At 35.7% G+C, this 12,555-nt stretch overlaps 1 protein-coding gene across 2 annotated transcripts in view; it reads right to left on the reverse strand.

Moving 5' to 3' along the window:
- The window catches only part of LOC136802050 (cyclic GMP-AMP phosphodiesterase SMPDL3A-like), a 30,087-nt gene that overhangs the window by 2,221 nt on the left and 15,311 nt on the right, over positions 1-12,555 (reverse strand). The window contains exon 3 of one of the 2 annotated variants that reach the window (XM_067058758.1): positions 478-792. In XM_067058758.1, coding sequence (XP_066914859.1) covers positions 478-792 — 315 coding nt within the window. Of the gene's footprint in view, positions 1-477; positions 905-12,555 lie in introns of both variants that reach the window. The other variant, XM_067058759.1, reaches the window with a different exon arrangement.

Raw genomic sequence — 12,555 nt, forward strand, 5'->3', positions numbered from 1 at the left:
TTGAATTAGGAAGATTCAAACATTATGAATTTTACATACTTTAAGAAAAACTTGCTATGTAGAAATTGACAAAAGCTTATTGACCAAAAAGAGAACATGACCACACTAAACTTTTGTATGCATCCACTTCAGTAAATTTAGAGTAAGCATGAGCTGCTTGGTCACCTTTAAATAAAAACAACAATGAAAACAAAGAAAATGTTACCCCCCATATACTGTACACAGTAACACACCTTGCATTTTAAATTTAAAAAAAAGTGATGGTTTGTGATACTCTTTTACTCTATTGCTTAAATAACAATTTTATTAGAAAAACAGGGCTCAGAAACTAAGAATAACTTAAAGAACAATGCTGAGCTGATTTGCCATTTCCAGTAAAAGTGAGCTTTACAAAATTTATTTATAGATTTTTTACATACTGAAATTTTGCAATTCCTTCTTAAATTCAGAAATGAACCACATTATCAAAGCAGTTACCTGACAATAAAATGAATTGCGCTTTCACATTAGACGCTTCATTTAGTGTTTTAATGTAATCTGCTGATGATTGAACCAACTTGTACGGTGAATCACAATGCACTCTCCAATAAGGAGCTGATCCTTCTGTAAAATTGACTTTATATCCGTCTGTTTGATTCATTGTTCTACATAACTGCCCATTCAAACCATCAACTTTATCATTGTAATAAATATCAAGATGGGTATCCGATACTTGAAAGAATTGTAACCCATTATTCAAGGTAATAGGTTTCGATGATGTTTTGGTCGATTTGTTGACTCCAAGATAGATGGCTACGGATATGAGACAACAACATAGAACAGCAAGTACAATGATTATTATGGTACAGCTTCTTTTTGAGCATGAATCACAAGATTTTGATCCTCCCTCATGATTGGGAGTGGTCTGAAAAATTAATGGGGGAAAAACAAATTTCAAATTTCAATTTTGATTTGTTAGCTTAGCTTCCTGCCAATTTTTTTTTCGCATTTAAAAAAAAGAAGCTATGTTCACCAAATGTCCCACACTCAGCCTTATGGTTGGCAATTTAATGACAATCTGGGAACACAGGAGCCTGCCAGTATGAAAAAACATTGAACCCAATGATACATTATGTAGAAAAGTCTGTATATAATACTAAACATTTCCTTATAATCCTTTTTATCTTCAAATTTAAAAGTCATCTCTCTCTTAATTATATACATATTTTCACCAATGGTTTTGTTTTTCCTTACCGTTTTTGGTTTTCAAGCATATCAATTTCACATTGTGAGGGAATGACTTGAACTGTTGTGTTCAATAACTTGAAACAAGTGTTTGAAGTTTCCTGTGTTCATGTTCCTCATTTGAGGCCCTTTTGCATTTTATTATCATAGATGTTTTAGCTCCAAAAGATTTTCTCTCTTTATCTCATTTGTAAAAAATTGTCCAGTTTTTCAAAGAAAATATCCCTGTGGTTTTGAAAAAAACTTTTGATCTGCGATTTTGGCAGGAGCATTTTGCGGTAAGTGTAAACCGCAGGTTACAGGTTACAGGTTACAGGTTAACAAAACACAGACTAGAAAACTGTAACGCACTCGCAACATACAACTCATAACATACAACTCATCTCAGATTTACGGAAAACACCAGCTTTTTGCTGATTTTTGCCTTGATTGCCCAAAACCTGTAACCTTTTTAGCTTGAGGGAAGAAAAAATTAGTTTGAGGGTTTGCCAAAAAAACGCCTAGTTAAAATTTGTTCATTTTCGCGGGATCCATTCCCAACCTCAAAATACATCTTTTTGTCTAGGGGTTTATTTATTGGCAAGTTCTTCCTTCGAAGAATATCGATCACTTTTGTTTTCCCCTGAAGACCGCGAGAGAAAAAATATTAGGGCGAGAGAAAAAATATTAGGGCCTGCGCTCTCTAGGCAGGCAGCCTAGACTCGCTTTCGTTTTGTATAATTCTATAATGACGTATAAGGTAGCGTAATATATTCATGCAAAAATAATGATAATCTTTATGTTTTTATTTTCAGGTATGTCAACAAACATTGACGTCATCGTGTATGGATTTAGCATGAACAATAGGACCGACAGACTCAACAAAAGGAACAAACAATAAGACGACCCAAGAATCTTACGATGAGGGCGTGTCTCCACCTGATATCACACACACAAAGGACGCTGTTTAAAAAGCGGGCCTGAGAGTGTATTTTTTGATGTCACACTGACTTGGGTAAACACATGGGTAGATTTATGGGTGCTGGGTATGTGCGAGCCATAAGAAGAGTATTCTTTTTCATACCTCAAAAGTCTGTCAAAGGGGAACAAATCCATCGGTTAGTCTTCGAAAGGGTAAATCAAAAGTCCCCTTCCAAAAGTTCCCTGAAAGGGTCACGATTACCAGGAATTTCAATCAAAACTTAGTAAGAACCAAGGTCTCTCTAAGGGTCCAAAAAAGTCAAAATTTTGTCTCTCAAAGGGTGTAATTTTCGATTTACAGCTCACCTTGCAAACCTAGTACCCCCGGTCTGTCCGATTAGATAAAATTTTGACCGCTTCTATCATTGGTCAGTTTCGAGCCAATAGCTTAGTCCCTAAAACAATCAAATTCGTTCCCAGTCACTTCGTTCACTTTTTTACGATGTTGATGGCACTCAACTTATCACTACTTTCATCACGTCCATCAGAAAAATTGATGAAGCAGTGGAATGCTGTGGGGACGAGATCGTAAAATAATTTTTCATATGGAGGGCTACATAAAATTTGAGCAAAAGATATCCATGTGTGTGGAAAAAGTTAGAGGGGGTCCTATTTTTGGCATTTTATGGTGACGTCAGTGTACACAATGACGTCTTCAACACTGACGTCTTCAAAGATAACGAAATTTTGCCAAAAGTTTGATAATCTGTACCGTGAGTGGTCCTAAATCCAAAAAACTGCTATGAAAAAAAATTTTATGTTTACAAACACTCCCTCTCCAAGTTGAACAATAAACTATACTGCAAGAACTCTCAAAACAAAACATCTAGCAAGATGACTAAAATGTCAAGATGTCAATTAATGTGATAAAAAAAGTGTGACTTGTAAAAATAATTATATACCTCTATTATTCTGAATTTGTTGCTCGTGTTTAAAACGTTAACAATTTTGTAATGAAAAATTATGTTTTGTATAAGAAGCAATTAATGTTTTGGTTCAATTGGTTCAGTGTATCAAATCTCTCAGTTTAGTTGACACTTTGGTATCTTCATTGCGTCACAGCAAAAGGTTTGTTTTTATTTTAGTTTGTATCTTTGAAAGACCCCATCGGATTTAGGCAGGGCTGTCGGATTTAGGACCACTCACGGTATTTTGTTTACACTGAAAAAATTTTAAGTTGATTAGATAAGTATTTCAAAAGTTTTGAGGGGGGGGGGGGTGCTGGAGCCCCCCTCGCCAAGATGCAAAAAGGTTGTTTGTTGAAAAGTATGGTGGCCCATGAAGGCCAATCTATTTTTTTAAATTTAAAATGATTATTTATTTTCTAAACTAAAAAAAAAAGTCAAAACATATCCATTTTGATTTTCGTATTGTCCATTCTGGTCCATTGCGTGGCCCATAGAGGATATGTGAATTTCAGTTAAGTAAAAAAAACTACTTTGGTTTTGATTTTTAACCGTTTTTTAAATGTTGTGTCCTTCATGGTCCATCGCGTGGCCCATTGAGGACACTAAAATTTCGGTTGCCGTAAGATTATATTGTTTTGATTTTTATTTTCCAAAATGGTACCTCTACATGTGTGCTCATATTCTCATGAAAGTGAAAGAAGTCTTTGTCAGATGTGATGTGTTCTTTTTGAACTTATGGAATCTTTTAGTTGTGTACTTTATTTGTGCACCCACAAAATATTTGAGTATTATTACTTTCAACTGCTTTCAACACTGTAAAAGAATGAATGAGAGGTGTGTTTAGGTTACAACATAATAATTTTTTGCTTCAAAGTGATTGATTAAAATTTGGCTATCAAGATTAAGTTATCCATTTATGAGAGGTATGTAGCCTATATTTATAATTTAGTTTTGATATATACAGATATGCAGTGTTTTCTATAGAATTGTTTAGCCAAAATGAAAGGCTCTGTCAGAAAATCCTTTAATGACTTTATAAATCTACGATATTTTTTGTTTAATTTGGACCAAATGGAAGGCAAATAGAACCACGGGGGTACTAGGATTGCGAGCAGACGAGGGAGGGGATGCCACCCGACTTCTAACCCTTGAACCCTTACTGGGACTAAAAAGGAGAAAACAAGGTTGACAAGGAAACATTTCGTGAATTTTACGACCCTTATTGGGACAAATTTGACCAAATTTCGATCTTTCCGGGGGTAAAAAGTTGAAATTTTCCTGTTTCTCTTATTATGTCCAACCCTCAGTGGGACTTTGCAAATCCAAAAAAAGGTACCCTCAAGGGCGGCACATACCGTACCTTCCATTTGCCTAGATACCCCCTTCCCCCTGAATAGAACTCGTCAAAGCACCCTATGTTGATATTACTATATTGATGAGCTGTATTTAAGCCACCAAAATTTTTATCATTCGTGAACCAGGGCTATAAAAGGTGTCGAGGGATACTATATATGAAATTCCTACAACATCTCCGTGCAAGGCTTATAAGAACATAGCCTTAGTTTGTAAGGGCCACTTTTTCATCAAAATTTAAAGGTTTGGTTGAAGTTCCCAAGCCCACATCGCCCACACTCTCCAACACTGCACTACCCTATCAGGAAACCAAAACTTCAAAAGTAAGCAAATAAGAAAGGGACAAAATTGAAAAAAATCTTTTCTCTTCTAACACAAATTTTTTTCAATGTCCTCAATGGGCCACGCGATGGACCATGAAGGACATCACTTGGAAAAAGAAAAGAGAAAATTTGTTTTTTGTTTCACTTTGAAAAATAAAAAGTAATTAATTTTGCATTACATTTCAACTTTTCAAGATTTAAAAATCTTTAAAAATCGGGTTGGCTCTAATGGGCCACCATAGAAAAGGATGAACGGACACTTTGAAGAAATGACCTCTTTGGTTTTGGTTCTTAAAAAAGCACACTTTTTATCTAAGCTCGAGTTACAACCCTTCCTTACTCGGCTTTTTGATAAAACAGTATTTATAACTTGTTTACTGTAACTCGTCTTTCTTTCTATTTCTATTTTAAATTTCTATTCAATAATTCAGAGGGTACATACGTACAATTTCCTGAATGTAAAATAAAATGGTAATAAAATAAAATCTATCTAAATATAATAAAATCTAGAATTTAATAAAAAGGCAACCACTTTGGATTAAGAGGTATAATTGAATATTGCAGAAAAAAGAACTTAGATTACTGAGGAATTTAATTGGTTACCAAAAAGAGCTACATGGCTGTATTGACATTAAAAACAAACTAAAAGGCTAAAAATGTGAGCGATAAAAATATGTGAAGGATAAAAACAATTCTGAGTAAAAACATTTTATTAACTAATATATAAAACATAAGATAAATTGAAATAAATTAGATTGCAAGGTTGAATTGAGGAGAAAAACTACAGAAGAAGTTATGACCTCACGCATCACTGAAAGAATTTTGAAAACTTGATAAGACAAGACAAGATTAATTACTGAGATTTGAAGCAAACTTAAGAAAATAATCTATTTGAGGAAGGCCACTAATTTATCATTAAATATATCTAACGACTCAGCATTAACCAGACCAGCTGAAAGCATATTCCATTCTTTGATTGTGTATGGGTAGAAGGAGTAGGTATACCGTTGAATTGCACCTTGGATTGGCTGAAATCGAAGATCATTGCATCTCTGAGGTTTAATGGTATTAGGAGGCATGAACTTGATTCCATGGTGAAACTGGTAGAGAGATGTTAAGCGCTTGACTGTACGCCTCTGCTCCAATGTTTGCAGGTCAAGGTTCTTAATCATACTAGTTGGAGAGGCTTCTCGTTGCCATTGATTAGAAATCCATCTAGCTGATTTTCGTTGTACAGACTCTATGTGTCGATTGAGTTTTAGATTTCCTACTGGGTCCCATACTATTGATGCATATTCGATTATGGGTCGTACAAAGGTTTTGTAGCATTGGAGTTTAACTTCCTTGTCACACATTCAAAGATTTCGTTGCAAAAAATGTCGACAGTTATGAGCCTTTGCAGACGTTGTTGTGATATGTTTGTTGAATGTTAATTTGCTATCCAAGATCACTCCTAGATATTTAGCTGATTTTACCAATTCGAGATTGTAGCCATGGATTGAATATGTTTCTTCAGTTTTTTTGTTTATTTGTAAATCGCAGGACTTTACATTTGTCAGCATTAAACTCCATGGACCAGTCCTTTTCCCATTGGGTAAGGTGGTTCATGTCATTTTGCAGATCTCTGGCATCTTTGATTGATTTGATGGATTTGTAAAGTAGAGCGTCATCAGCAAAAAGACTTATCTCTGAGGATGTGACTGCTAATGATATATATAAATGTCATTTATATATACTAAAAACAGCAGGGGTCCCAGTACCGATCCTTGTGGGACTCCGGATGTTACTTTTCCCTCTGGTGATTCTACGCCTCTAACGAGTACTTTTTGGGTTCGGTTACTGAGAAAATCCTCTATCCAAGTCAACAAGTTGTTTTTGATTCCATAGAAGCTTAGCTTTAAAAGTAACTTGCGGTGACAAACTTTGTCGAAGGCTTTACTGAAGTCCAAAAGTATAGCATCAGTTTGCCCTTTTTCATTCAATATCTTGACTAGATCATTAACAGTTTTTACTAATTGTGTCTCACAGGATCGTTTCTTTCTAAATCCATGTTGTCGGTCAGTGAGGATGTTTTGCTGCTCTAAATGGTTGATTATGTGACTGTGAATTATGTGTTCGAGTGTTTTACATAGTACAGATGTTAGGCTCACAGGGCGGTAGCTTTCAGGGTTTGATCTGCTTTTGTTGTTGCCTTTATATAGCGGAGTAATGGTTGCTTTGCGCCAGTCATCTGGAATTTTTGATTGCTTCAGCGAAGCTTGAAAGATGAGAGTAAGGGGTTTACTTATTATATCAGCACACTCCTTCAAAATTCTGGTGGAAATTTGATCTGGTCCATTAGCTTTGCTGGGGTTGAGCTCTGAAAGTAATTTTTGAACACCATTTTGTGTTATTTCTAATTCACTGATGGGTGGACAGGTATTTCCTTTTATATCTGGTGTTCGGCCGTCATCTTCTGAAAAAACACTCAGAAATTGATTATTGAGGATTTTTGCAATTTGAGTGTCATCAGTAAAAGTATTTCCATTTGAGAGCAAAGAAGTGATTCCGATATTATCCTGCTTTTTCGATTTGATGTAACTGTAGAACTTTTTCGGATTTGATTTGTGTTCTGATAAAAAATTGTCGTTGATAAATTTATCACAATCTTTTCTGGACTAAGTTTCCGATGAACTGGTCTAAAAATGATAGTTTCTTTCTAAATGAGATAGTTTCGTTTTAAATGAGATAGTTTCTTTTTAAATGAGATAGTTTCATTTTAAAGGAGATAGTTTCTTTTCAATAACATGTTTCGTTTTAAACAAGATAGTATTTATTGGCGCTTCTGCGCGCCATAAAATTTTGCCATGTCGCTTTTACAAAATCTGATTTTTTTTTCAGGAAATTGGAAAATTTTTGAAAATGCAGGAGATGCGGGAAAAAAATCCTGAACATGCGGGAGGTTTGGCTGAATCTTTTTCCAGCGGGAGAAAGCGTTGGCATGCGGGAGAGTCGACAGCTATGGACAGCTGTGACCTGTAAGGCAAGGGGTCACTCACATATCGATTTTTCCTGCAACTAACGTCATTGTGACGCTATCTGAAGAACCCTCCCACCCCCTTTTCTTAGCGTCATTTACATAAATACCAGGTGACCCACGAAAAAGTATAAGAGTTTGGAGGGTAACTGTGTCCGAAAGAAATTGAATTTTAACTAAATTCTTTTTTCATGGTAAAGAGGAAAGGCAAACTTAAATTTTGATGTATCATTTTTTTATTTTGGAAAAGTAGTTATCAAGATATGGAGGTATAAAGTCAAAAGTCATAATAAAAAACAGTCAAAAAAGACAGTATCAAATTAATTAATTATAAAAACAGACATCGAGCGAGAAGCTTATTTTGATTTCTTTTACTGGAAGGATTCAGAAAAGAATAACAAAGATTGAAAATTCTTTGTCTTTTTTGACATTTTTTGACGTTTTTTTTAATGACTTTTGACTTTATACTATTATAAGTCAATCAAATGTTACAGCCACGGAAATCTGGAACCAAAAGTAGTCATTTCAAAAAATCGAAATCGAAAGTGCTTCATATCTCCAGATAACGAAATTTTCAGACCATGACTCTGACCTTTTTCTTAATCGGCATAAAATTTGTGATTGATTGGTATATAATATGTCTATGTTTAAAGTCAAAAAAAAACTTTTTTCAAGCAAGAGGGCTAAAAGGGGTTGAAAATCTAAAATCCGCCATTATGGAAATTTGAGCCTGATCCAAATAACGCCACACACGTTTTCTGACTCTTCAAGGACTATACTTTCATGATCAAAAGAAAAAATGACTATACGCCGATGTGCATACGGGACCTAACTCAGCCCCTAGAGTACAGTGTGTATTTTACAGACCAGATTTAAGTGCTTCTAGGAGCTTGTCTTGTCCTAAACGCTTTGGATTACTACAGAAATACCCGAACTTGAGAATTTACTGAGTTAATCCGTCAAAATGCGCCAAATCCTTTATCTTTATTATTCATGCATGGAATGAGATTTAGAGGGCTCAGAATCTGTGTTGTCTATAGGGCCACAAAACGTAGGCACAATATGGCTTCGAGAGGCGATAAGCCTAGGCCATTGTAATGGAAGCCTAGTGATGGAGCTTTATCTGTGAACCTGCTTTGTGCTATGCTGGTTACTGTAACAATTATAAGAGGTGTATAATGGTTCAATGCATCATTGTATATCCGCTTTAACTACATGAATGCAACACAACGCCTCCAGCCAGTTGAAGAAGCTAGATTCTAGAAATTTTAACTAAAAGCGCTTTCAAGAAGTTATTGTCACATAAAATAACGCTTCTCTTAAGGTACATGTCAAAATGATCCTCGTTTTCTTACAAAAATCTAGGTATAATATTAAGAAATTCTGATTTTAAAATTCTTATTTGTTTCGAACATGGCTTGCTCAGTGGCGTCACTAGGGTGTCGCTCCTGAAGACTCAGCGACACCCTTTTTTGACAAAGAAAAGCTTTTGAAAGACAAGAAATAAAAAGCGCTGGTAAGAGGACGACGCGCGGCGACTAGCGCTCGTACAGACACGCGCGGCGTGCGGCTTTTTTAGAAAATCACGTCGCCTTCAATGGGCAGTTTTCAATTGGCGGCGATGTTTTAAATTGGCGGGGATATTTAGATTTTAATAAATTTACGGCACCGAATCAAAATTCAGTATTGCGATTCCTTAGCTTAGTAGAGCTCGGTAGAAATGAAGACAGCTCCGGGACCGTAAAATAAGAAATTTTTCTTCACTTTGGCCTTCATCGTCTGCACAAAAACAATGACACGGCTACCGACTTTAATATTTATTGTTATCCTCTTTGTTAAATTGTTAGCAGAACAAAAGAGGTCTCGTCGGTGACCGTAAATTATAATTATTTTATCAGAAAACGAGTAGAAGAGGAGGGGACACATTGAATGCAAGATCTTTCTTCGATTATATTATGATGTGAGACTATTACCATGAGAGAGCCGAGAGATATATTTGGAATACTGTATCAGAAAAAAGTTTTCAAGACCTGATCCCGACCTGATAGTGCTTCTCTTGTTTTTGGGAAGAATTGTACTGATGAAGAAAAAAGAATGCTATTCGTCGTAAAGACAGCAAAAGTTGCTTGTTTCCAGAATGGCAAATAATAAAGTAAAGATTTGTGATTGAACATTGACTATCGTATGTGGCAATATATAAGAGAGAGTACTTGTACAAATCCTATGCTGTAGTTCTGTATTCTGATTGGATTGCATGACATGATATTGTATTATACTGTAATGGATAGATGATAGACAGTTCTTGGTTTTTGACTGGTTGTGGTTTCTTGTTGTTTTATGAATTTGAGACTTTATGCTCGATTTTACAGACAATGGCATCTTTCGTTTTCGAAGAACATAAAATTGTCGGTGCTTATTTTCAGTGACAGCTATACGAGATCAAGACTCAAGACTCAAGAAAATGTTTTTTTTGGGGGGGATTGATTACATTGTTTTGTATACGTTATTTTAGCCTGCTAGTCTAAAGTAATTTTTATTTATTTTGTTGAAGGTTATTTTTATGATGAGCTTTGTAAAAATCATACAAAATACTTTTATGTCAAATCACAAAATTCTCACTCAAGAAACGAATTTTTCTCTTGTTGACTTTTCTATATAACACGAACATAACATAACTTTTTGAAAAAAATGAACAAATTTTTTCTTCACTCTCCATCGGCACACTTTACAATAGAATTTCATTTTATATTTTACAAAAGGAGCGCATAAACTGTAAGACGGAGAGTTTGTTTATCCGGGAATTTCCCTAGGACAAAAGGAATTTCCCAAAGGGCAATATCATTCTTTTAGAAACCACAAGCTATTATTACGAACGAGAGACTCACTCTTTGAATATTTTCGACCCAATGTGTGGCTCTGCCACCCATTCAACAAATGGTAAACTCGTTTAATGATGAGTTGCCGGTTAACCACGTGCAACGTGGCCTGTGTTTGGGGTTCACAGGTATTGGGATCTGCAGCCCATAACGTCCCCCGGTTGTTTGGAAGTATTTGGGCGTTATATTTTAACACCGCCCTAATGAAAATAATAACCGCCCTCTAACCGCCCATTTGAAAATTGAAATTTACGACACCCCTTGAAAATCCTGGCTACGCCACTGTTGCTGATGGTGATCCCATTTTCCTTTCCCATCACAAGGTTTAAAGTTTTAGAATCATCTGGTCTCTGTGGCTTCGTCCGAACATGAACATATAAATGACTGGACATCCTTCTCCTTCGTATTTTTGTAGAAAGCACTGCTAGCTTCGTTGCCGCCTTGTTAAAACATAAAATGAAACAATAAATCTTGATGATCTACATGTTTTTTTTTTTATAAGCAAGTGTCTGTCCCTATATCAGGCTCACATTATGCTTAGCATTCTATTGTTCTTAAACAATAGAGCCATTGTCCTGCCATTGTTTAGGCACCAAAAACTGAGCCTGCATATGCTTATAAACGTTATGCTTATAAAAGAAAAAACATGTACCTTGGGAATACCTTGCTAACAACGTCAAAACTTCGACAAAAGTCTCTGTTGTTCTACTCTTCTCAAGTCTTTTATCTATATCATAACAAAGATAACAGATGCGAAATCATCGTCATTTGTCAAAACTCCGACGAATATTTCTAAATTTTGACTCAAAAGTATGAAATAATATCGAGTATATAGGATTGAGCGTATAGGATTCAAATTATGATATTCTTATGACACTAACCTGAGATCAGATTGTGATTGTTTTTTGCCCACCACGCTGAAGCTCTAAAGGGATGGGTGAAAACATACAATCTGACGAATATGCAATCTCGAAATCGTAAGGACCGCGTTCGTCTAAAAAGACTGGGGATGACAACAAAGTTGCGTGATTGTGTTTATGAATAGGGCGCCGTATCAGTTTTTGACTTTCTGGCGCACAACAAGATTCTTGTTGTAAAATTTTCCGCGGTAGGACTATTTTCCTTAGATGTATAATTTTCAAGCGCCTTTAGAGGTTTACCGTGCGCGTAAGAAAATTATGAACAGCTGTTATCAGGTTATATGACACAGCATACTTTTTTTTCAAGCCAATAAAAAAACTACTTGGAATGACAAAAGTGACCAAAAGTATACACGCAGTTGAAATTCTCCATTTCAGTGTATAAAAATTTGAAAATAATTATTTTGTGACTTAAGAGTAACTAGCCGTATGTGCAGCATCGCACGCTGCGTGTCCTAATCCAGCAAATCACTATACATCTAAAAAACCCTAACGAACGAAAGATAGCTGCCGATTGATGATAAGATTTTGATTTTATAAAAGAAGGAGAAGAAAGTTCAACGCCATGAAGAGGAGGCTTTGTAGAGCTTTGTTAGACTTTCGAAAACTTTTTACAAAACGTTGTAAACACACACATTTTAGCGTATTAATATATAGATTTCCAAGCTATCAAGCTATCTATCAATCATTTTACTTATGTAATTCAAGGAAATAGCATTGTGACGGAATATCGTCGGATTTTTTATACCAATTTTAAAATACAGGCGGCAACGAAGCTCGCTTCAAAGACACAATAGCGAGATTATGTATCTGGGATTCTCTACGGCTACGGTTGCGGGGCTGCCTGTACGGGTCGTCAACAAAGGCGACATGTCGTTGTCTACTTTGCTCTGTACGGGAAAAACACCAAAACACCGTATAAGCAAAGTCGACATAATGCCGTACGTCAAATATCGAACTTGCTTTCACCCGCCA

This window comes from Clytia hemisphaerica, unplaced genomic scaffold, assembly GCF_902728285.1.
Source record: "Clytia hemisphaerica strain Z4C2 unplaced genomic scaffold, Clytia hemisphaerica genome assembly, whole genome shotgun sequence".
Classification (NCBI taxonomy): Eukaryota; Metazoa; Cnidaria; class Hydrozoa; order Leptothecata; family Clytiidae; genus Clytia; species Clytia hemisphaerica.